Here is a 26,085-nt window from a genome sequence, read left to right on the forward strand (position 1 = left end):
AAAGTCATTACAGGAAAATGTAATCAATAATAATTACAGTCTTTTTACATTGGATTTGTTTGTGTTGCCGTACAAAGTGATGGATTAAAATTGCATTTTCATTTCAATAGGAACAAGCAAAATCACATAAAAGTGCTCAAATAATGACATTGCATTCAGAATGCCTTGTGTATTTTTTTTCCAAAGGTGCAATTAATTTTAATATATTGCCTTGGGTTGCCTTACAGCCTGTGTAATCATTTTCTTGCAGCTATTTTCTTGTTAAAGAGGCACAGGCAGAGATTTTCATCTTGCTGTGGCTGTGTGAATTGATGACCGTTTGTTCAAGGACTCTAGGAATGCAGGCACAAATTGCTTTTTGAATGTTATGTGTGCCTTTTCTAAAGACATTTGAACTCTCTTTCATTGACGTGGCTAGCATCAGTAACCACCTACCAACAGGACAGGCTATTAAAGAGGAGATTGACACCTATACTTTCTTAACATTTTAATTTCCAAACGGGAACACAAATTATTGTGCACAATTAAGCCATGTTATATAAATAATCTACAGAAGCAGGTGTTAATAAACCCAAAATAACAATCAGTATCTGCTTTTAATTAAACAATGCATGCAATATTCTACTTGTATGTATTTCCTTGTGATCAATCATCCTCTGTTAGATTACTTGACCATTTCTAATGTATAAAGTCCTATATGTAAACTGATAATAACACCTGCAGCCCCTGATAACAGAAGCAACAACATTAGTCAAAAACATCTTAGAAAATTAGGGACACTATAGGCACTATTTCATGTTATAAAAACACTGTATTGTGTTGTGAAGAAAATATAATATAATACAAATGTTGGGAAAGCATCCTCCAAGCGGGTTCTAGATGAATATTGCTGTGTGTTGCATTCAAATGGAGAAGGGAGAGATTCACTGAAGCGTGCACACAGCATTAACATTCAGTGTATACGTCTTGGTGAAGCACAGTCTGTCCCTGCATTACAAACGGATTACCCAACCATTTTATTTTTCAGGTTTCTGATCAATCAACACCAGCTTTAGAATTACATTTTATATTTATAAAGAATTTTATAATTAACAACATTTCAATTTATCACACTGATCAAAAAGAGTTGTTTTAAAGATTTATAGCAAAGCGTCGAGAGGAAATTGCATCATTTTTCTTCAAATAATTCAGCTCCTCAGTCTTTAAACATCTGTTGTCTGTTTGTTTCTCTATTTGTTTGACAGCATACTGTGAGAAAAACAGAAGATAAAAAGGGAGTATTTTCACCCTCGACTCCAGATATTGCTCTCTAAACCAAATAAGAAACCCTGTTATCCAGATGAGACGGATTGCATTTTGTGGACAATTCTAAGAAACCCCGCGGTGACATTTGAAATAAAATGTCTGCCGTCTGAAAATTGAATCACCCCGCTGATAGATGCCTCTTGCAATTGTAGGATTTTGTAAAACTGTATTTTCTAAGAAGAAATGGTTAGCTGTAATTTATTTAATAAAAAACTAAGTTGCAGTAGAAATTATAGGGACAAAATGGAAGAGGAAAAGGAAAGGGAGGTAGACAAGAGCTGAACAAGCCAGAGTGAACAGATGGGCTGGACGGTTTTGAAGGCTGCAGAAAAGGTAGGGGAAGTAGGGAGGAACAAAAAACGGGCCCCCTCCTACTCGCTGTAGGAGGGGTGGAACATTCGGGGTGATGGAGGGCAGAGAAAGGATGGGTGAGGCTGAGTAAAGTGGACCTGGAGATGAGGAGCCGCCAAGGAGAGGCACGCGTGTTACTAAAAATGAAATGAGAAATTGATTCAGACCCACTGGTATTGAAAATAAATGTTGTGATAACCATGTGACCAACATTATGTTCAGTTGGACGTCGATGCTTGGGAAATTACAGAAGACAGCGAGCAGCATTGATGAAAGATAGGCTTTTACCACACGTTTTATTGAAGGGCCTGGTGGCTGGATGATAGGTCTACAAAGGAAAACCAGAAGAGTAAGAAGAAGGAAGTAAAGAAAGCTAGAAGAAGTCCATGAAATAAATGAGATATGGTCACGAGGGGGGCTCTTGGACATTGGGTTGGATGAGAGGAAGAGTATTGTTCGGCTCAGCTGTGCAATGCCTGATTACACACAGATAACAATCTGATGTTGGTTCCCCTCGAGACAGAGTCCAGGCACACACAGAATGAAGGAGATATAGAGAAAATAGAAAGGGAGACGCTAACATTAATAAACACCGAAGCATGGGCCAGGCAGATTGTAACTGCTGATAATTTGAGCTTTAAATGGTTCGCCATCTTTTTTGGATGCAGTAAACACATTTAAATTAAACTGGTGAGAGATAAAAGGGAGAAAGAGACGAGGACAGGACCACATGATGGGAATAGAGTTTTTTTGTTGTTAAAGGAAAGCAGCTGTTCTTTTCAGCAGGCATGTTGACTAATGAATGTGGATGCCCTTTTGTAATACGATGATTATCATATTTGAAGGCACTTTCATGAAGGTTTACTTGCTCACAATGAAGAAATGCCTCTCTTACCCACCACAGGAAGGCGGCTCTACATTTTCTTCATTACTTTTCTTTGTGCATCATGCCTAAGATATTTTAAGAACTTGCCAATTTAAAGCATGAAAAACATGTTAAATCAGAGTTCAAGTACATACTCTGGCTAATGAAGTTTTTTCATTTGCAACTGATTACCGATCATCATGTAATTTATGACATTTGTATACATTTGCCATAAATCAATACAAGTTTTGGGTTGCTACAATTTCATCATTACCACAGGTGATAGTGGAGGATCACCCAAAATTATGCATTTAATAATTTTGTATGGAGTTCAATATTAACATAATTTATATTTAAATGTTTCAATTAATTTGTAACACACATCTATGGTAACAATTTATAAACCCTGTGTGTACCTCGTTAGAAAATCTTTTTTAAAAAACAATTTCTCTTAGCCTTCATATGTTGGTTTTGCTAATATTGACTTGGTATCTATTTGGCATTATAAAATGGACAAGTAAAATCAAGCAATCTGATTGGTTCTTAGCCGTGATATAATGAGCGTATACCACGGGTAGAATTGTAGTTACTTTTCACAACAAGTCAGTATCCCTCCGCGTCGGAGAAAAGCTAGAACCGTTCCAACTGTTACATTACGTCCGTTACGAAACTAACTAACTAACAACGCTTAAAATGGAAACATGTAAGGGATAATGTGCAGCAAGGACTTATTGACCGTTGTTAAGGACGCTCACATCTGCAGAAAGAAGTCCGGTCGATTTAACTGTATACACCCAAACGGCTACCGAACCACGCCCCTTAGCTGTGATATAATGAGCATATACCACGGCCTGTCGTGAGCTATTGCTTAAGTAGAACATTGTGTTGATCCATTAAAGGCTTGATGGCTCACGATGTATCATTCAAAGTTACTGCATTTTCTTACAGTCTCCTTTTCTCCATGTCTCCTGCAGGCTATCGATGCTTCAAGGCTGTGTTGTTCCTTACTGGCTTACTGTTTGGCTCTGTGGTCATCTTCATGCTGTGCTACAAGGAGAGAGTGATGGACACTCAGCTGAGCCTAGAGGCGTCAGTGGGCATCGGCCTGGGCATCGGGACCCTCTGTGGCTTGGTGACCATGTTGGTCCGCAGTGTGGGGCTGTTCATGGTGGGCCTGCTGCTTGGCCTGCTGCTGGGAGTGGCTTCACTGGTGGTGAGGAGACTTTTGATGACTGTTTCTATTTATGTTCATTTGCATACAGAATATCAAAGGAAATAATGATTCAATTGGTACCTTTAAAATAAGTGATACATCTTCATATGTTCCAACTCATATTAAAAAACATTGATTTGCTTTATCGATAATGCTTTTTACTATTATCACACATAAACGTACTTGGGCTGAATCACACCTTATTTTATGATTGTGGTTATCCACCACATTTTCACAGCTTTTATCTAGAGAATTAAAAGGTCAAGCAAATCATGTACAACACATATTGAAATGCCATTAAAAATAACTTTCCCATAGCAGTAACAGCAGCATCTCAAGCGATAAAAACACATACATCTAACCTAATGTATAGCCTTCCAAGAGCTTTATTTGTCTTGTTATGTATGGTGCTAGCTAAAGAAGTTAATATGCCAACAAGAAATCAGTATATCTACTCAAAAAAGTATGATACCTGACTGAATTATAAAGAACACTGCAATTTCAATTTTGGAAGATAGAGACTTTAATCTGTGAGACCAATTTGGAAGTCTTAATTTGACATAACTTGAGGAAACCTCTTGTATGGATGTACTTTGTGGATGTGGATTGGCTTTAGTGAATAAACAAATAGTTTCAAATAAATTTAATTGTTGCCATCATTGATTAAAACAACAAAAAACACTATAAGAAAATACAACTGCAAACGTAAAACAATCTCTTTTATTTCTCCAAGACTATGGAGGAGTTCTACCACCCAAAGACAGTGTGGGTTCCTCTGGGTATCCTCCTGGGTTCCGGGACGCTATTTGCCGTCCTCACTCTTCAATGGCAGCGCGTCTTCGTCACCCTCTCCACCGCCACATTCGGCTCTGCCATCATCACTGTCACCGTGGATTACTTTATAGAGCTGTTCGCTTTGGTACACTACATCTACGAGAGACTCAGGGTAAGCTTGTCTGTACGTTTGTGAATAAAACTAAGTAAGAGAGAGAGAAACAAAACCTTTCATTTATTTGAAGTCATCTCGTAACATTTCCGTTTTCAGATTTTGTATTTGAGGGTCATTGTGTCCCTGATTGTTTGTGTTCCTTGGATCGTTATTTTCATGTGTGTGTTTGTGTGTGAGTAAACAGAAAGACAATTGAGCAGACTGCGGATATGTGTGTGGATAAGGGACAGACGGGCTGAGTTAAGCATGGAAAATACGGATAAAATCTTCAATAAAGTATATCTAATTTTATGTTGTCATTGTGGTCTAAAAGAATACAGTCAGCTTCCTCCCTACAAATTCAATTGAAAACCCATTTGTAGATAAAATGCCCAAATGGGAATGTCTGCTTTTGAGCTGAGTCAGTGAATTAAATAGCTGACAACACTAATGCAAAAAAAATCCTGTAAATCCAATATTGCTATAAAACCGTCCCACATACTGCAAACAGTCCTGCCAGGGCTTAACCCAAATCTATTCAATCATTGGATGATTTAAAGATGCTGATAGGGACTGCGCCTCTGTTCAATCTCCCACAGGTGTAAAGTTGGGCTTTGATTATCAACAACAATGGCCACAACACATTATCATGTACATACATCAATGCAGACCCCTTGCACAGTCTTGGAATAATCTGAATGTATTCAGTGTTTGAAATCATTTATCTATGTCTTACATTTATATGTGTCATGTCATGTATTCTCCACCTTTATCAAATGTTCATCTGATATTTTAGATGTACTCAATAGAGAATCGATGAGGAGCCATATTCAGATTTGTTTTAATTATGTTATGTCTTAAATAACTCTGGGAACTCTTAAGACTTTTTGTGTGTATATTTATTCAAATGAAATCATTAACTGTAATTATAATGTTTGCAGGTGGCTCCAAAGAAGCCATTGTGCTGGTTTACTTGGGTCATCTTGGGGGTGTGGCCAGTCCTGGCTCTCCTTGGAGTGCTGATCCAGTGGAAAGTCACTGCAGAGGGATTTTCTCACACAGAAGGTGAGTGATGCTGCTTTACACACAACCAGACTCCTTTTACCATATTCAACCTAACTGAGGACACCAGTAGTGCTATTCAAGTGTGTAGAAACAGTGGGGGATTACTTATTTTGCATTGGTGTTTGGATATAAATAAAAAATGTAGTTGTCTCTGAGCTGACAAAAGGGCTACGGACTCAAATGTTAACATGTTGGGCAGAGCAGGTCGAACAGGAGTGTTTTCGTCCAAACAGGCCTACTCAGCACTTTTAAGTCAGTCCAAACAAGTCAACAAAGTCAACAGGGGTCAAAGGCAGGTAAGAATCAGGCAGCAGGTCTAAACACAGGTAGCAGATCACAGGCAGGTTTAGAGAAACGGTGGCAGAGACGGGGTGCAGGCAAGTGCAAGTGGAAATGGATAAAGGGCCGCAGAGGAGCTGCTGAGGGAATTGGTAGCAGTTCTGCAGATGGTGTGGCGTGGAAGTCAGGGGATATGGAAAGGAGGGAATTCATCAGGGACATTTTCTGAACAAAAGAAGAATGGCAGGTTTTGGAAAATCCAGGGACCTGGGGGAAATGTGAATATCAGAGGCCGAGAGGACGTGTCCTCATGATATGTCAGAAAACGCTAGCCAAGACTTTGATCTCTACCTTAGTGGATTTTAATTAAACATGCAACGATGAATACATCTATCTAGTTAAATAATTACATTGAAACCCAGTCTATTTGTATACACTAACAGCTTCTGCTTCAACCTCTCAGATCTGGTCAGAAACGGCTCATCTAGAGAGGTGGTGGAGCCCCCTCACTGTGTCCATTCTAGTTTTATGGCAATCTAAGCCACAGCCTCTAGCTTCAGGCAAGGCTGCTGCAGACCTCTTGAAACATATGTTTTATAGCACAGCTTTCAAGTCGTATTTACATTCTTATTCAAAGCATTTAACACTAATATCACCCATGACAGCCGCTATGTAAATGAATATGAGGCTGTTTTGCCCAAGCTGCAGAAACTGTGTACATGCATATGTTAAAGTCCGTGCATGGGTTTCTTATTAAATGTGTATTTATTCAGGTTTCATGGTAGAAATGTGCAACTTCTAGTCAGTCTTATCTTAGATATTGAGTAATTATGTCAAGTACACTAATGATGATTAGGCTTGTTTCAGTATTGGTCTCAAAAAGGCAACTGCAAGCTGGTCCCATTTTCTCAACACTGACAAATCTATCCTAATTTTATTAAACTGGCAGTTTTAAAGGCAACTTGAAAAAGAAAGCCTTGTGAGGGCTGGGAACACTGTGTGTTTGTATGTATGAGGGAGAGTCTGAATACACCAGCATTAGTGTTGTCAGCAGTGTTTGCTATTGATGGAGAAAGCCTTAATCTGTTCTGAAAGCAACCACAACACACACAGTCTCACACAGAGACAAACATATACTGGGGTATAGATGCACTCACTAATACACAAACAACAAGAGCATTTAAACACACATATATCACACACACACACACACTTGATCTTTGCTGGCGTATGACATACTGGGTTAAACAGTGTCTTAGAAGAAGTCACACATAGCCTCGAATAAAGGGATTAAACAGCAGGCTGCCGTGGCTTCCAGTCAGAGGGAGTGGGCAAAGAGATAGAAAAAGCTTTTTAGTGCTATTTTGAAAAATATGCAATTACTTGAGTGGGAAAAACACCTAGAAAGGAGGGAAGACATAAAGAAAGCACATATAGGCCCAAAAAATGAATTTATTTTCCAAAACTTTAAGAGACACAGCTTTGTTGAAGTACAAAACTCGCTAAAGATCATGTGTCTAAATTATTTAAAGCTAGACTGAAACCCTATAACCCCACTCTGGTATTTTTCACTGTTAAACAATCACACAAACAAGTGGAATTAGATTTCAGTCAAATATGTAATTTGGGGGAATCTTCAGAAAGAGAACTATGAATGTTATTGCATTTTATACTGCTTTGTGAAAAGAGCTAGGTCAGTAAAGGTCATTGTTGTATTGCTTGGAAACCCTTTTCAAATGTACCTAAACAGCCTGTCATTCATAGTTTATTATAGTGTCTCTGTCCTCTATGATGACAAGTTATATTGTCAGTGAAAGATGGATGGGGACGGAGAGCAGGTGTACTGGGGGAAGGGCAGGGGAGGGTAATAATCTGGGGCACAATGGGTGAGCAGGCTACCCAAGTGCATCAGTAAGGAAAATCATCTGTCTGTCAGCTGCCTGAATAGCGTGCAATACACAGGCAGGGAGGAATTAGCTTACATGCAGGGACATTTAGCTTTTTGTTATGTAGACAATGCAGGAACACAGAGAAAATGACAATCTACTTATTAATACTTGATTTACATAATGAATATCGAGGCTACAAAACAACAACAAAAAAGTTAACACAAACCCATAACCTGCCTTGAACATAAACCCTCAAACATGTTTATGAGAGAAGTGGGGACCATACAAAATGTACTCCCTTGCAAGGTCTAAGGCTCATAATCCTCACAAAGATAGATGTACAGTAGACACACACACACACACACACACACACACACACACACACACACACATAGAGGCATCGAGCCAGAGGCCTGGGGTGGGGTGAGCTGAGGAAAGGAAAAGGGGGGTGTCATTAAGCAGTTTCCCTGGCAGATGGTACCTCGTTAGCTGTCCGCCTGCACAAAGAAATAACAATAGATAACATAACACTTCCACACCCACCAACACATGACGCATACAGTACATCTTATCTTCATGAAGTTCAGCTGGGCAACATTTTGACTTTGCATAATGATCATTACATTTCTTCAAATCAACCCCCTGAACCCAACTGCTTACAAATATGCATAACCAGAAATAATTAACTGGGTAATCAATGGACAGCGAGACAGAATGCATTTTGGACATCCTTTGCTCCGGAGGGTGTGAAAATAACACAAACACACTCACCCACTCACAATATGTCAGGAGAATGAGCAGCTCAGTATGAGTACATGCAGCGAGGACAATTAAGTCTGCCAACGATATGAATAGAATGAGGAAATGATGAAATGGACATTGGTGTGTTTTTATTCCTTCTTTTAGATGTCTGTACTTACAATAACTCCTCTAGGGATAAACCATTGGTATTTCAAAGATCATTTCAATATTCAAAACCATCTGATTGAAGGTTTCCCCTGTTTATTTGTCAGTCTGACAGATTTTGAAAGGATCCTTTCCTCTTCACTAAACCAGTTACTTTTGTTTCTCCATAAAAGCTACATTGTTCTGATTTAATGACTGTCTCTCTCCCTCATAATTATCTATTGTTTCTTCTCTGGCCACACATGAACACATCTCTTATCTCTTTGTCTCCAGTGGTATTGAGCCGGCAGCAGAGGAGAGTCCAGCTCATGCGGATCCGACAGCGGGAAGAGAGGCTGAAAAAGGAGAAGGAGACAAAGAAGAAGAAAAAACGAGACAACCTGAAGCCTAACCACAAGCAGAAAGCCAACACCAATCACCATCATCACCAGCAGTACCATCACCCAGCGGCCTCCCACCCTCATCACCAAGCACAGACCTCTCAGCCACCTAAAGTCCCGCCTCCTCAGACTGAGCCCGGCTACCATCGCAAGTCCAACCCCAAAAGGCGCTTTGATGGAGATGTGCTGTCACCGGTAAGCATCCTTCTTACTAAGATAAAGGTCATGCTTTAAAAGATATTTCAAGAAATTAATATATAAGCTAGTGAAAGTTTTAGTGTCTCCATTTCATCAACAAATATACAGAAATATTTGGCTTCCTACTAACACACATACTGTGTACCAGGCTGTAACATTGGGCATTCATGGGGACTGACTCACTTATGGACCCAGCCTCAAGTGGCCATTCATGGAACTGCAGTTTTTGGCTTCGTTTTTCAGCACATTAATTATCTTAGATTACCACACACTAATTAGGTTCACATTGGGCTATGTGTGGGACTATTTCTTGGCCAGGAGCAGTGATTTCCAGTGAGGTTCCCCTGCAACTAGTGGACAGCTATATGCAGCAGTTGCAAATGTCCCACTTTACTGTATTTTCCTAACCCAACCCCTGTCTGTCCACAGAGCTACATCAGGAGTTTCAGGGACAGACAAACAGACAGACGAGCGTACTCCCAAAACCGAATGATGAGCCGCTCCCGGATGGCTGAACTCGACTACGACTGCGGCTCCCGAGTGCCCCTTACGGCCCCCAGCGTACCCCCAGTTCGCATCTGAGACAGGAAAATGAACAAGTGCACACCAGACCACACCCACAATCACGCAGAAATACTTCAAAAATCTATGTTATAGAAAACCTAACTTTGCCAATCTAATTAACTGTCAATTAACGCATCAGTAACTGAGTTATCTAAATAAGGTGTTGTGTCCCACACTGGTTTTCTCTCAAAAGTTGTATTTATTTGACCAGTTTGGTCCTGTTTTGTTCTTTATGAACATTAAGATGCAAGGGGAAAGCTTTTTTCGTTCTTACGATGCAGGAACAGATTGCTTCGTGAGTCATGAGTCATCCCAAACTATATTTTACTTTAAACCTGTCATAATACTATCCTGGTCTGCAGGACACTGGAAATAATGGACTTGTCTTCTGTGAAGTTGATTGAAATTTCACCATTGAACATTTGATTTAAAGAATCTTCTGGTCGCTTCAAATGACAAGAAGTCATTTCCAACAGGATTGTAATGTGGGAAACAATCAAAACATAATTTCTTCACAGGAGGGCTGCCTCATTTTGGATGAAATGCATCATGTGGCTTATATAAAGTCAAGGTAGCACAACCGTCAATAACCTATTCTTTGTATCTTGAGTTCAAGGTTAATTAAGGAGACAACTTCTTGCTTCAACTATTCAGTGCACACAGAGGAAACTTTCAGAAAAACATACAAAAACCACAGCAAAAACTGAAACAGAAAGGCAGCTCTTCATCATTTTCTGCACGAAAGGTCGCTGTAGGAAGTGAGGAGTACATCAAGTCAGCCTGTTATCTCCTCTGACACCTTGTGAATCCAGACATGGCAGCCAGCACAAGTCTTCTGCTGCTTCAAAATGCAGAACTGGGACTGCTTTCAGGTGAGCATGGATCAAAGAGTTCACCCCGTGGACAATTTGTTATGTTATCCCATCCATGAACACTCCATGTATCACCGCCTACATTAATGCCAATTTCCAAGGGAAATGTGCTTACGTGTCATCAGTTCCCTTTGCCCTCGATCGCCGGCTGTTTTAACCACGGACCTGAGCAGAAGACACATCCGTACCCTTCTTCTTCTTTCTTCTTTTCCTGGAATTTAAAGCTTTTTTGTAAGCTACTTTATGTAATTATCTTTGTCGACATGTTTTTGTAAGTGCTCTCGTGTTGCTTTCACCCTTCTTAATCCTAAAGACTATCTACATGTTGTGAATTTGTCAACAGTATGATGTTAAGGCAGAGAGACAAGAAACTGCTCTCGGATACTGGTCATCCAGAAATGTGACATTTGCTTCAGAGGGGACATTACATGGCAGTAAATATGGTTGATATAGTGTGTTGCTGTGTGAGAGTATGAGCAGAAGCCCTGTGGCAAGTGACGGATTGCACCATTTATTGGCAGAGAGGGGGATTCATTGAAATGTATGTAAAACATGCTGTATGGTGTTTCTTCTTGTTGCTAATATATACAGGTTCAGTAAAGATGTGCATTTTATAGATTGGATGAAGTGATGAAAGGGAGTAGAAGCAACATAATCTCCTGTAAATGTGAAGAGATGGTGAAAAAATGAAATCATTGCAAATGGCGCCCTCTAATGTTTACTACTGGAACTTTTTTTTCTTGACTTATTGTTTATGTGTTTATATTGTGTGTTATGTTGCGTGTCAGTTGCATTTGAATATTGATCTGCTCCGAACATTACAATTGTGGTACTGAAGGGAAGTTAGATTTGCACAGGAATTCTCTCAGTACAAAGGAGATATTTTTGTTTTATTTTAACCTGTTTTGACTTAAGTTACTGTAGTTTCCTAGAATAAACAAAAAGCACTACTAATGTTACAATTCCTACTGAGACTAAATGGTACTGTAACTAGATTATGACCACTTGGATTGTGTTTTACGTCCTTTTTATGTCGGAGTTGACCTTTTATGAGTTTTAGATATACATAAATATTCCACGGTACTGTACTTAAATTCTTAATAGTTGAAGGGATGTGGCTAAGCACTGGAAGGACCAATCATTCTCACCTTAACCCATAACTGCATGAGAGCCCTTGTGTAACTTTGTCCAATGTGTCGATGTTTCAATGTGTCACTGTCGTCATGTGAAAACCTCAGATTTCCATTTTGAGTTTGTTGGTCCCAGTCCACATTGACTGAAGGAATATTGTGGAAGTACATCTAATTAAGTGTCTCAATATCCACAGCATACAGAAAAGGTAACATCTATAGTGAATCTTGATAGGACCAACTTATTTTATCTTTAAACTTGTCCAGGTAAAGGGCTTTGAAAAGGCATGACATGAATAATTTCCCTCCTCTCAACATGCATTATGCTAAGCCACCTTCCTTTCTACTGTATCAATGTTACGCCTATAATGTTTTGCAGTAGTGGCTGTTGAAGTTTTATTTGGGGCTTTGCTAACATGTGAGTCCTGTTTGGTTCTTCTTTTGGGGTTTTACTGTAGTGCGCTTGTAACATCATCATCGTTTGCTTTTCTTTCTACTAATACTTTTTGTGATTGCCCATAACTGCTGAACATATGTAGGGAAAACACTTGTAGATGTAGATATTGAACTGTAAATAATTTTATTTTCATGTTTACATCATGGTCATTTATGTAATTCATCCAGCTGATTGGATTAGATCTTTCTTATATTGTGTTACTACTGTATGTCCAATTAGTTCTACTTGACTGAATGGTGGGTGGGTATCATTCTCATGCTTCTGTTTCAACGTGTGATGTTGGAAATCAGCAAAAACAAACTGAGCCTTGACTCTTTTTAATAAGTGATTACTCATTACTCCATCTTTTTTAGAAGATATTGCAATTCATTTTCCTACCACCCCGTTTAAATGTGTAAAAAACACCTGAAGACAATGGTTATTATAATTATCATTATTATTATTATGATTATTGATAGCATGAATTTATATGGACCTAAACTATGATAAACATTGTGATTCTACAATCTATTGGTCTTGTTTTTCTTTACTTTACTTACAGAGTGATCACAGGGCTGATTTTACCCAGTACACATATCAAATAATCCCACCAACCGATTACATTTTACATACAAGTTCAGGTAACAAATGTAAGCGTTTCGCACTACTAAAACCAACTAATTTGTCATTGTCAGATTGTTTAGATAATCTGTGAAATCTATAATCTATAAAAATGCTTGCATAACATGATTAAATGTAGCATCTTGAGTCCATCTTCATGACTCGTTCTCAGGCTACATTTGGAGCTTGTACACTGAGTTTGTCATATACAAATCTAATCAGTGAAAAATAACCTTCAAGCAGCACAATAAAAGGAGCCACATATTACGCCTGAACCTCAACAGGTACTTTAGCAGCTGATAGAGGAGAGGTCGCTGAGGTCAGCTGAGTTCATTTGAAGGAAATATAAGCAGCACATGTTACCCGTTGTATTGACTCATAATGATTGGGAAGCTGTTGGCAGTGGCAGCAGTTGTGAAGTTTTGCTCAACATTGCTACTGGAAAAGCCATCTCTCGCTTTCTATCTGTCGGTTTCTTTCTTTGTTCTGCCTAATTATCCCCCTCTAAATCGTTCTGGTCTCTTTTTCTGTCCTTTTCATTGTCTCTGTACGCCTTTTCTTTCCTGTTTGCTCTCTGTACCACCATCTTGGTTTTGCCTTTCATGCTGTCTACTGTGTCTTTCTTTACTCCCTTCTTCTCCACCCTCCCAATCTGTGTTAATAGTTTCAGTCCAGTAACTTCAGACACAAACCACACAGACTATATAATTGTTGATGCTCTGCTAATCTGCTTTCCACTGAAAACAAAGCTGACCCCAGCAAACTCATTAAGGAGCCCTTTTTCACTTTCCCCTGCACTGAGATCACTCCTGTTTCTCATATTTTCTTTATAAAAGCGCCTTAAATGTTAACAGAAGAGGGTTGCGCTTGGCTGGGAAAGCAAATATCATTTTACAAAGCTAACTCCAGCCCACATCAGATGATAAATGCAGCGAGCAGGAACAGTTCATAAAGAAGTTTTGCGCGCTCTGAGGAATAGTAATGAGTTTAAAAAGAAGACTGTCTCGGACTAGATGTACACACACACAAAACAATATCCTTTTATGAAGACATCTTAAAGGGACACACGATGGTTACAAATGTCTTTATTTGAGTTTTTGGCCACAACATGGTCACCCTCATAAAATTAAACACCCAGAACATGCCATTGAGCTCAAACTTTAAACATGCCTGAGTTCCTCTCTCATTATAGGCTTGTGTTTCTGACATCTCACAGTCATTACACAAATAAAAGCCCTTCTTAATCATTTCATTTACTTATACATTTGCACAGAAATGCTTGGAATATGTGCAGAGAAAAGTACTGTTACTCGCATCGTGCAAACGCCTCTTTGGATACTGGGCCAATACAGCTACACCAAGCCTTGATGATCATTTCCAACTTTACACTTGCCATTGCATCATTTATGCAGACAAGATATTTCAATTATGGGTAAATAATAGGGATTTTAGGTAAAGGAAAGTAACACAAATAAAGCATGATTCCTGGAATTCATTTTCTTTAAAACCAGGCTAAAGGCACTGCATTTGCCTGAATACTGCATCGATCCTGTTAATGATGTACGGTACATTGTCTAAAGACCAGTTGCATTTAAATGACAGTTCTCCTTTTCAATCAGCTAAAATGGTCAGCATTCTGGCTCTAAAAATAGGGTTATTTTATAAATTGTGCTATTTTGTAATTCATTGATAATATATGGTGTTTTTGATGTTGCCTCTTCTGGTTTACATGATGTCTTGCTGGTGCTGTGTGGACTCGCTCACAACCTGAGGAGGAGAGAAGAGGTATTGTAAATTGTTAGGATGGAGGGAAAACATATTCATTATCTATGTCATAACTGCAAAGTGTTGCAGATAATGCGTGAGAGTATTTTCCGTTAACAGTGAAGCAGGTATTGTTTGGAGTGAAGTGCCTGGGTGAAGTGATTGTCTGGGAAGAACAGAAGCCAGTGACAGTAAAGGTGCTTTATGGGAGCCAGTGTGGGGTATTGATGTTCAATCATAGGAGTATATACAGGGAAAACTACCAGATTTACTATGTAAACAGTCCAACAATGTTTTTGCAGCTATGATTTCAACTAGGGCTGGGCTATATAGGCAATCCATTTTGTGATATGAGACTATATTGTCTTATCTTTTGGATATCATAAGATCGCATACATGTTGTATTTTCAGATTTGTAAAGGCTGCATTAAAGTTAAGGATGTACTTTTATGAAACCACCAGTCTGTTCTAGCTCTTCTTTTTGTGTCAATATGTTCATCAGAAACCAAATGTTGTAAATATGTAGTGAAAGCTATAATGGTCAATTCTACAATACCACTGCTATCATAATATTGATTTATTTGCATAGAAAATATTGTGATTTAGTTCTCTCTAGATTGCCCAGCCTAGATTTCAAACATAGATTGCTTTAAACACTCTGTGGATCCATCATGCTGTCATGGCAACATGCAAACTTCTGTCTGTTCTATAATGAGGTCTGGTAGTTTTGTTCAGCCCTGACTGAGAAAAAGATAAGGGAGGTGGGATATTAGTGAGTAACTTACAGACTGGGCACTAGCGCCCTGGCTCATAGAGAATTTCAGCTGTATGAGAATATAACAAATACAAATAAATCAGCTAGATATTTATAGATTAAAAACAGTTAATGACACAGTATATATTGCTTTGGGTGTTCTGGGGCTGTATATGATGTAGGTGTATTGTATGTTATGCATATACACATGTAAATAAACATCGGTGAGTGTGTTTGCGCTCACACCTCGCCATCGCGGGTTTCGATGGTCTTGATGAGAACAGTCTTCTTGGAGTGAACCTCTGAGGAGCGCTTGTTCTGGGACTCAGGACTGGTCTCTGTAACAACACATCCACACATTATACTACTTCATTGACTCACACAATAAGCTACAGGAACACACAGCTTGAGTACATATTCAAACTCATTATGAATGAATTGTGGCTGAAACCTAATACATCATCTTAAATGACTGCTTTTTACTTAAGGAGCCACAATGGGGGCGAAAGTGGAAGTAATTAGAAGAGATTAAAAGCACACTTGAACTCTTAATACATCAAGCAAATGGGCTAAGTCATGTGATTATTGATGTGTGGCTTGGTGATATTTGCCCCAGTGCATCAAAAAGCCACAAAGGTTTCCTGACATGTCATACATCTCCCCACAGTGGTCAGAATGTGTCACTACAACATGTAATGCCCTCAAAATAGCACCAGCCATATACAGTCACAAGCTATTATTAGTCTTTTTCTTATCCCCTCATTGACTCGTTTGGAACGTGAAATTGTATTCGGTTATTATGTGAGACATGAAGCATGTGTAGTGTTTTTCCTACCTCTGAATCCAATAGAGGAATAAGCAGATTGGGAAGGCATGTTGGTAGTGATCCTGCAAAAAGAAGAAAAACCGAGTTCAGCTGGTAATAGGAGGGGAATAAAAATGACAGACTTACTGAAAGGTCAGGTTATGACAGCCCTGGGACAGAGGAAAGTAAAGACACTAAAGCCTTCTAATATCAGACACATCCAAATGTGAATACCACACACACAAACCTGCTCTCCTCTCCCTCCAGCAGCTTGCGGTAGGTGGCGATTTCAATATCAAGAGCCATCTTCACATTGAGAAGGTCCTGGTACTCTCTCAAGTGACGAGCCATATCGTCCTTTAAGTCAATACATAAAATGTTATATTGTCTGCTCAGATAAACATCACACCAAGGACAAACGCAACAGAGTTATATTACATTTGATCATATACTTGTAATAGCTCTCTAAAAACACAGCCATTGTTCCCATTGAGTAAAAGAATATCCGGAATTGTGGACCAGTTTGATGCTGCTTTCTATAACCTCATGGATTTAAATGGCTATAGTGCATAAAGTCAATGGGGTAGTTACCTTCATCTTAGCAATTTCTTCCTCGAAATGAGAGATGCTATCCTGGTAACCAGAAGCCTCGCGGCCCGTGCGGTCCTCCATCTCTCTCATCTGGCGCAGCAGAGACTCGTTCTACAGGGGACATAGACATGAAGTTAGAAGTGGGACAAAGGGGTCTTACCCAGAATGAAAGCAATGGAACAACACAGGGGTTGCTTTCAGTACTTACGGTGCCCTTGAGTGAGTCGATCTCACAGGTGTAGGACTGGATCTGGTGCCTGAACTCCATGGTCTCCTGCTTGGCGTTACGCAGAGCATCATTGTTCTTATTCACAGCCTGGCTCAGATCAGTCACCTGAGGAGAAAGGGGGGGTTGTATCAGCTAAAGACCACACTGTGCGTGTGTGTGTGTGTGTGTGTGTGTGTGTGTGTGTGTGTGTGTGTGTGTGTGTGTGTGTGGTGTGTGTGTGTGTGTGTGTGTGTGTGTGTGTGTGTGTGTGTGTGTGTGTGTGTGTGTGTGTGTGTGTGTGTGTGTGTGTGTGTGTGTGTGTGTGTGTGTGTGTGTGTGTGTGTGTCGGTTCCCGCCCTACCTTAGACTTGTACCACTCCTCAGCCTCTCCGATGTTCTTGGCGGCGATGCCCTCGTACTGCATGCGGATGTCCCTCAGAGCAGCGGTCAGGTCGGGCTTGGACATGTCCATCTGGACCTGGACCTGAGAGTCCTGCATCTGGCTCTGCAGCTCATGGATCTCCTGCAATATGAGAGGTGAATAATTATATGTTTTTAAACAAAAAAGTGTATGAGGTTATGAAAAACGTTTTTCTGTAAGGGGCAGAACAACATGCAAAGTCTTGTTTGCATTAATCATGCCACCACTACTAACTCGACATTAAGAAAAAGGGAGATTTCAAACCACAACGAATCAATAAATCAATGTATGGCATCCAACATCAATGACATTTACTAGAGAGAAAATGTGAAACTGTACATTTTCCCAGTGACACCATTTTGAATTGTAATTAGAAATTAATATTCAAACTTTTTACAAATTGTAAGCTTTGGTTTCACTCAGCTGTCTCCTGGTCTAACCTAAAGATATAAAAAGCTTTGCATCTGTTCACATGCACACATTCTTTTTCCTTTTCACACACACACAAACTAACACACACACACACACAGCAGCTGACATGCCCTTTATACTAAATGTCAGTTCAGCATTTCTGAGACGTCAAAGCCAAGGCAGAGATGATAAACTGATGGTAAGGCACATAAACTGTGCAGGCATGTGTCACGGTTTTATCCTTTGATGACTTTGGGTGAAAGTGCACCAAAATATCTACGGCAGTTATTACATTTGCTTTGTTTCCATACTGCCTGCATTGTTGTGTAGAGAGAGAAAGTGTTCATGCATCTACATTTGCATGATAAATATGTTTTATCCTCTGTGGGTGTGTTTAAGTGTGAAATATTTGATCTCTTTGAAGAGTTGCATGCCTACAGAGACTCAGATAGTGTTTCCATACAGCCGTGCACAGAGGTGTTATATGATAGTGGACAGTACACACTATCCTACTGACATACATAGTAAAACATACTGAAGATGTGGTGGATGCAGAAATACTGACATATTTTAAGTCAAATAAACAAATCAACAGACCTCTTCGTGGATCTTCTTGAGGAAGGCAATCTCCTCCTGGAGGCTCTCAATGCGCCTCTCCAGGTCCAGCCTGGCCAGAGTGGCATTGTCTACATCCTGGATACAAACAAAGAAACATTAATATTTTTAATTAGAACCACTGAAATTAGTAAGAGTTCAGGGGGAACAAGAAATAAGGGGAATAAAGTGGTTAAGAGAATATTCAAGGACAGTTGTAGTGCTTCAGTTTTTACTTCAAGCTTTGAATATAACATATTATAAGAAATATTGAGGTATAACGTTGTGATTTTGCGGGATAACAATACATACAGCTCTGAAGGCAGACAGATTGTTCTCAGCCTCTTCCTTCTGCTGGACCTCCTCCTGCAGTCTAAAGAGAAAAGAGCAAGAAGAGTTGAATGAAAACACATCATCTGTGTTGGAGAGCATGGCTTATTCCCCAGAGACCAATTACCAGACACAGATAAACTAGTTAGTGCGAATGCTGTTTACCACCTCTCATTCTTCCAGCTATCGGCCCTCTGTTCTTTTTAGAACAAGAATAGAACTGACACATCGTATAACTTGTATTTAAAGCCATATCTACACACACACTCACACACATTTGCTCTTTCAGCCCATGTGCAGCTGCTGTCACACTGTCAGTGTCAGAAGGGTAAGGGAACAGAGGTCTGGCCCTGGCTGCTGCTGCATCCAGAATTAGCATTTTACACATTTCACACATTTTACACAGCATTTCACTGTGTAATCTGAACAACTGAGAAGTATGAACAAATAATGCAGGCGTGTAATGTATGCATATACTTCAAAGGTATCTTAAGCCTCTGGTATTCCACGGGTTGTTAAGTTTAAATCAATGCAGTATTTTAGTTTTTGGTCTGTCCTTTTTGTATGTAGCAAACAATGCTATTCTTTTGGTTTCATTGGCAACAATTTAAATTGGCTGCTGGAAAGAAAGTGAAAAGTAAAGGTTTGTGTCTGTGCTGTGTGTGTTTCAATTAAGATGTGTGTGTGTGTGTGGTGTGTGTGTGTGTGTGTGTGTGTGTGTGGGTGTGGTGTGTGTGTGTGTGTGTGTGTGTGTGTGTGTGTGTGTGTGTGTGTGTGTGTGTGTGTGTGTGTGTGTGTGTGTGTTGTGTGCGCGCGCGTGCGTGCGTGCGTGTGTGTGTGTGTGCGCGCGCGTGCGTGTGTGTGTGTGTATATATAAGCTCGCTGTCGCAGTGACAGAAATACAAAATTCAGAAGGCTGACCTAGTAGCTGCAAATAGCCCAATCAGAGATACATCCACATTTAATCTCACTCTCTCTTTCTCACACTTTCTGTCAGAAACTTACACTCATCCACACACTCATCCACACACACACATAAACACAAATAAACACATATAAAACTGTCTTTAGGATTTATGTAATGATTATTTTCATCAAATTTAAATAACAAACTCTGTTTATTGGCTGTCTGTCTGCCTGTCTGTCTGACTGCCTCAACTTTATTCCTATGTGCCTCTCTCTTCATTTTACTCTGCCATGTCTCTTGTCAGCAAATTAAAACATGCCGTTGTTCAAAGCGTGTGGACTACAATACTCATTGAAGTGTAACTTGCCCCAGTCACATGCTTGGAATTGAATTATTTTATTGTATGTATTTGGGAAAGACTTTCTTATTTCTCCTGCTTTTCATTTAGCACAATTTCTCTTCCTAAAAAGCATCCAGCAACGAGGCATTCTGTTTTGGGGATAGACTAGTGAACAAGCTGTTGCCAACCTGGAGGTCGAGACCACCCGAGGTGTCACAAGAAAAACTTGAAAGGTCATTGTATAGTAATTCTGCTACAAATATTTTAAGTTTAACTTGAGCTTGTTTGAAGACTTTTCTCCAGTTGTATGTCTCTTTGGTTAAACTGCTCACAACTCAAAGACATATCAAACCAATGACAAAGGTAAGGAAGCAGGAATTGCTTTACTTTAAAGCGTCAAAAGGTCGGAAACCTCTGATGAATACAGCTGTAGAAATAGTCACATGTGACCAAAGACCCTTTCTAAACTATTCAGTTATTCATTATTTTTCTGGAACAGTTCCTATCAACCACTACGTAATCTTCTGTGAACCACATCAGCATCATGTGAGTCATTCAACTATTTTTCATTATGTATTACCACCCTTTAAAGGCGCATCCATTGGTTCACATTAAACCATCCACTGGCCTACCTGAGCTTCAGTTTCTGCAGGTCATCAGCCAGGTTGTCTCTGTCCACCTCCACGCGGGCCCTCTGGTTGGTGATGGTCTCTATTTGCCTCCTCAGCTCCCTCATCTCCTCCTCAAACATCTCAGCTACCCGGCCGGGCCCCTCACGGCCCTTGAGCTGCTCAATCTCCACCGTCAGCACTGCATTTTGCTGCTCCAGGAAACGCACCTTCTCGATGTAGCTGGCGAAGCGGTCATTGAGGTGCTGAAGCTCGGCCTTCTCATTGGTCCTTGTGCTGAGGAAGTCCTGGTTCATGGCATCGGCCAGGTTGAAGTCCAGTTTCTCGCCAGAATAGGCGCGCATGGATGAAGAGGAGCCGTACCCAGATCCCCCAGCACCAGAGGACACCCTGTAGCCGGAGTAGGAGGGAACACCGGTGCTCTTCACCTCATAGACTCGGGAAGACTGGTGGCTTGCAGCAGAGCGGCGACCACCAGCTCCTCCGGAAGAGGAGAAAGAGGATTGCATTGGGGTGGCCCCTACGCCAGAGCCGAAGGTGCGACGGTACGAGGAGGCCGACTGGGCCGAAGAGGAGTAGGACTTGCTCATGGCTGGTTGACTGTTGGGTTGTCTTGAGGTTTTGATGGAGCCGCTTGTGGTGCTGAGAACCAACTGTCCCACTGGGCAACTGTGAGAGAGCTTTAGTGAAGAAATGTCAGACACTGAGCGCAGCTATTTGTAGATATACCACACCCACTCATACCCCAACCCCTCCTGCCCGTCCACCCTCTGTCACCATTCCCCTGTCTGTTCTTCCTGCACTTCCTCCTACACTGTACTTAAACCCCATTGTGTTAATTGATCACTGCCGGAATTGATCAAGCCAACCCAACCCAATGTTCACCATAGATCTGTTCTGGATATGGCTTAAGATTGGGAAAACATTTTGGAGATGTCCATTGAATTCAACGACAACATAGAAAGTAAAAATGTTACAGGTTACTCTCATTTACTACTTTCGTCATTTGCAAACTATAAATGAGCAACACTGTAATGTTGTTTTTATTTATAGAGAATATATAGGAACTTTTTTAAACAATAAAACGAAATATGCCTGCTTTAGTGTGACTTTAGTTCAATTAAGTCCTTATTACTGTGAACAGAAAGCACTTTTACTAATATGACTCATTCTTTTTGGTCATTCATGTTGCCTATGAAATGTGTAGAATAATAAATCATAACCTATTTATTTTTGATATGACCAATTAAATTGTATACATAACCACATTTTAAGGAAAACATTATATATATTTTTTTGTAAATTCATTTGATCATCCGTTATTTTACAGGCTTTTCCTCCATATCTCCTCCCCCTCTCTACAGCCACTCATCTTTTATCCAGCCCCTCCTCTCATTCCTCCCCCCATCTGCCTGTTGCGAGCCCTCAACTCAGCTGTTGAAGGGTTCTGGTTTCAACAGTTGGGAAGGGCGGTGGCCTTCAGTGTATGTGTGGGTGTGTGGGTGTGTGTGTTAGTGTGTGTATATTTCTTTCATAAACACTATCTGCATACCATATCCTGTGGGCATATTATCTACAGGGGAGCGACAGTCTATATGTCGATATACTTAAATAGATCACATCTAATTTTAAGTCAGTTTAAAATAGCTTTGCATTTTTGAAATAGGCAAGGAATACTTACTGTAATTCAGTTTGAAGCTGTAACGGTAATACAGAATCTGGATCATGAAAGCACATACATCTTTTTGATATACAACTGATGTTTTTTTTTATACATGACATCTTAATCCAAGCTACTTTTCAAAGCTTAAACTTTCTCAATGTAGTCATTTACATCCCATAAAACGAATCACTTTAGAAGCGTCTTAATGCTGCACAATATGATTTATATTTGATATGTTTTGAATTGTTACCCTGCCAGTAGTTTTGGAGCTACAATCGTGTTATGTGTTTACCCTTGGTTACATAAGGAGCAGAATAGCCTGACTGATAGCGCTACTGCTTGGAAGGTCACTTACACTCTCCATTCTATCATGAGTGGTCTCCACTAGACTCACACAAACACACTCTCTGTGCATGATCTGGATAAATGCATTGTTTGAACAGTTTGTAATACACATTTTATCAAGCCGTTTGTGTCTTTATTTGACCAGGTTTACAAAAGTATTCTAACAGCTAAAAGCCAACAGTCCCCACACATTTATTTCGTTAAAGTTAGCAATATGACCTGGTTAAAGCTGAATTTATAGCATATTATCACCCTATAAAGTTGCTGCAACTGCCCAAATACAATTCCAACAGACACATGGCAACATAAGATTGGGTATATATCTTGTAGTCTAGTCACTTATTTTGCTAAATGCTTCACTAGTTATTTTAAGTTTAGTGATCGGCAGCTATGGTGTGCTCCATGGGAAATTAGAATATGTGTGTGCCCAGACATTTTGACTGGAACCGGCCCTGGAAGTTGGATTTTAGACTTGGAAAGGCAGGGGAATCTGTTCTTCAAACTCGACCTCAAATTCCAAAATGGCTGTGCATAAATCAACTAAGGAATAACTGTAATCATTCATAAACACAATACTGCACACAGTGGTTGTATGTGCAAAAATACTTCTTATTTCATCGACTTATTACTGGAAGGTGATCAACACAGGGATGAAATCATTTCCGGCTCCGCGTATAAACTTGCAATGCAAATGGTGTGTGTGTGTGTGTGTGTGTGTGTGTGTGTGTGTGTGTGTGTGTGTGTGTGTGTGTGTGTGTGTGTGTGTGTGTGTGTGTGTGTGTGTGTGTGTGTGTGTGTGTGTGTGTGTGTGTGTGTGTGTGTGTGTGTGTGTGTGTGTGTGTGTGTGTGTGTGTTGAATGACAGTGTTTGATGCTATTGGTCTACAGACATTGCTCATTTCTGACAACCACAGCGCTTCACAGCTAAAATGCAGGCCCAGGCTCGTGAGGCATCTCTGTTCTGCCATATGTCTCACTGTCTCACTGTGTGTGAATGTGTTGGTGTTAATGTTAAAGATAATGGCGCTGATGACAACTCTAGCACTGTAGGATGATAAACATATCTTCGAGAACTAAATAGAGGTGTAACATTTGTTCAACTTCCTACACAAGTTATACATTTAAAAGGTCCTGCATACCCATGTAGGTGTTTTCAATTAATCTCACTGATTGCACCTCAAGTTATGTTTAAACTGTAGATTTTACAAAACTCTTTGGAACAATAAGAATAATAGTAGGGTCAGTCGTCCAGTACAAACGAGTGCATCAAAACTAACAGGAGAGTAAGGGAGATGTCAATTAAGCCTAGCTTGAACACACCAAAACTGGTCAATTAGAAAACATACTGTTGTAGTCGACAGAACAAAAGGTTCAAAAAATACAATTATGTGTTTTTTTCACTGAAGTGTGTTACAATGGTAACGTAGAGTGTTAAGAGTGAAGTCTTTCAACTGTTCTTTCTTGAGTTTTAGCTGTGACAACAAAAATGCAAGTTGTTTGTCTCTATTTTGGCAGAACTTCTAGAGACATCTCTTCAAAGCATGGAAAACAAAGTAGTCTGCCTTGGCCTGGTTCGCCCAGACAGAAGCCCAGTTTGCAGATGCCACAAAAACTATTACATGGTGTCAGCCCTCTAGAGCAGCTTTGAGAGTGGTGAGCTTACTCACAAACCCTCAGACTGACAGTCACTGGTTGACACTAAGCAGGCTGGCCAGCTCTTCTCTGTACAAGGACTCGACAGCAAGCCATCTGAAATCATGGACAGTATGCTGGATGCCTGGATCTCATGGAAGAGCACACCAATGCCTCCTTAGGCCATTGTGGTGGGTCCCCTACCCCCCTCCCACAGTTTCACATATCTCCTAACCATAGTGGACAGGACCAGGCAATGGCAGGCCGTCCCGCTGTCTTCTATACTACCACCAAGGAAGCAAGGCTGATTATAGAGACTGGGGGCACCTGACCTTTGCTCCGACAGGGGTCAATAGTTCACGTCTAATTTATTGAAGACAGTCACAGAGAGCCTAGGAGGTAAACTCCACTGTCTTCCACCCACAGGCTAACAGGCCATAAGATACGTTTCATCGCTCCATGAAGTCTGCTCTTTGCGCCAGTCTCCATTGAGGTATAGAGGCTTTGATTAAATGTAATCATACTTCTTTAGTCTTCTCTAGTTGCCCACTATTTAAACCTTATGTTTATGTCCAAGACATATCAACTATTGCAAGAATATCTGCTCTTCTACCCCAGTTGAGTGTGTAACCTAAGAATGACTCAGCAGTTTGTTGCCACTGAAGCATCCAAATGTTATCAGACATTTCAATGTGTGATTAATGAACACACACACACACACACACACACACACACACACACACACACACTTCTTATCACAATGTTCTGCTGCAGTGGCTGAAGTAAGTCACTTCCAGTTTAGGAAAAGTGTTCCATGCTTGCTATCATGCACCAGCACAAAGCCGCCCTATGTTTGGTTTGTTTAATCTGAGCGCACAAATGTAATCCAGAAGGGCAATATAACTGCATGCAAAATTAATTAAAAGAAAATTGTAGTTTAGATTTTAACGAGGAAAAAATGTTTGGCAGTAGCTTGTGCAAATCCTTTATGATTATTCCGAAGATTTAGAAATGAGAGAGAGACAACAGAAGTGTGTATGGGTGTCATTTGTACCATGTGTTCTGTGTGGTAGTAGAGTTCAGGGGGGTGGGAGTTTGTGTGTGGTCGTGCATGTATTTGCATTTCACAGAGCACAGTCAGCTGCTCGGGGTGTCAGCTCTATTTTTAGCTTTCCCAAAGGATCATGGGACTGAAGACAGAGACAGACACCAGCTACAAAAATACAAATTATGACACTGCTTTTACTGACATGTCCTGGGACATATATAAAAAATATCTCTGCGGAAAATCCAACTCTGACATCAATTATCAAATGAGATAACATACAAATGGTGTCAAAGCACAACTGTGTCATCGGAAATATATTACAATCAGAACAAAATATATACTTTACACCAATAACTTGGAAACAAATGCCCGGTTGTACTTTTATTTAACCTCAAATACATATTTTTAAGTTAACTATAATACCTTTATGCCACTATCCCAATCATTTGTACAATTATGTATGTGCCTCATCATCAATTAGTATTGCTGTCCTTTGTGGGTCTGGGTTACAGGCCATTGAGTTTGCTTGTTCCAACACCAAAGGCCTATTTTGTCCAGGTAATCTCCCAAAATAGATAAAGAATCAGTGCTGGACTTAAGAAAAAGTGATGACACTCCACCCACAAGTGACTTCACTTTTAA

The 26,085-nt window shown here is 40.1% G+C and overlaps 2 protein-coding genes across 2 annotated transcripts in view; one reads left to right on the plus strand and one right to left on the minus strand.

Annotated features, from left to right (window-relative positions):
• The window catches only part of tmem198a (transmembrane protein 198a), a 39,060-nt gene extending 26,152 nt beyond the window's left edge, over nt 1–12,908 (plus strand). The window contains exons 3-7 of the mRNA XM_034203957.1: nt 3,496–3,734; nt 4,468–4,680; nt 5,604–5,727; nt 9,075–9,376; nt 9,809–12,908. Coding sequence (XP_034059848.1) covers nt 3,496–3,734; nt 4,468–4,680; nt 5,604–5,727; nt 9,075–9,376; nt 9,809–9,961 — 1,031 coding nt within the window. The 3' untranslated portion in view covers nt 9,962–12,908. The remainder of the gene's footprint in view (nt 1–3,495; nt 3,735–4,467; nt 4,681–5,603; nt 5,728–9,074; nt 9,377–9,808) is intronic.
• A 1,162-nt stretch (nt 12,909–14,070) lies between these two features.
• Nucleotides 14,071–21,452, minus strand: desma (desmin a). The gene is made up of 10 exons (XM_034203958.1): nt 20,760–21,452; nt 18,863–18,923; nt 18,554–18,649; nt 17,486–17,647; nt 17,125–17,250; nt 16,917–17,027; nt 16,573–16,682; nt 16,356–16,408; nt 15,767–15,858; nt 14,071–14,769 (listed from the first exon to the last, which is right to left on the minus strand). The coding sequence occupies exons 1-10, from the start codon at nt 21,344–21,346 to the stop codon at nt 14,728–14,730; spliced, it is 1,440 nt and encodes a 479-aa protein (XP_034059849.1). The 5' UTR covers nt 21,347–21,452; the 3' UTR covers nt 14,071–14,727.
• Between the last annotated feature and the right edge of the window lie 4,633 nt (nt 21,453–26,085).

The sequence above is a fragment of the Gymnodraco acuticeps genome, unplaced genomic scaffold (genome assembly GCF_902827175.1).
Source record: "Gymnodraco acuticeps unplaced genomic scaffold, fGymAcu1.1, whole genome shotgun sequence".
Lineage (NCBI taxonomy): Eukaryota > Metazoa > Chordata > Actinopteri > Perciformes > Bathydraconidae > Gymnodraco > Gymnodraco acuticeps.

Bases quoted from the DNA above. Each gene is read 5' to 3' on its own strand.
- desma (XM_034203958.1), bottom strand. From the start codon at position 21,346: ATGAGCAAGTCCTACTCCTCTTCGGCCCAGTCGGCCTCCTCGTACCGT. The intron at 18,924-20,759 runs GTAGGCCAGTGG...TTTTCTCTTTAG, and splicing joins CTGCAGAAACTGAAGCTCAG to ACTGCAGGAGGAGGTCCAGC. The intron at 18,650-18,862 runs GTATGTATTGTT...GTTTGTATCCAG, and splicing joins ATCTGTCTGCCTTCAGAGCT to GATGTAGACAATGCCACTCT.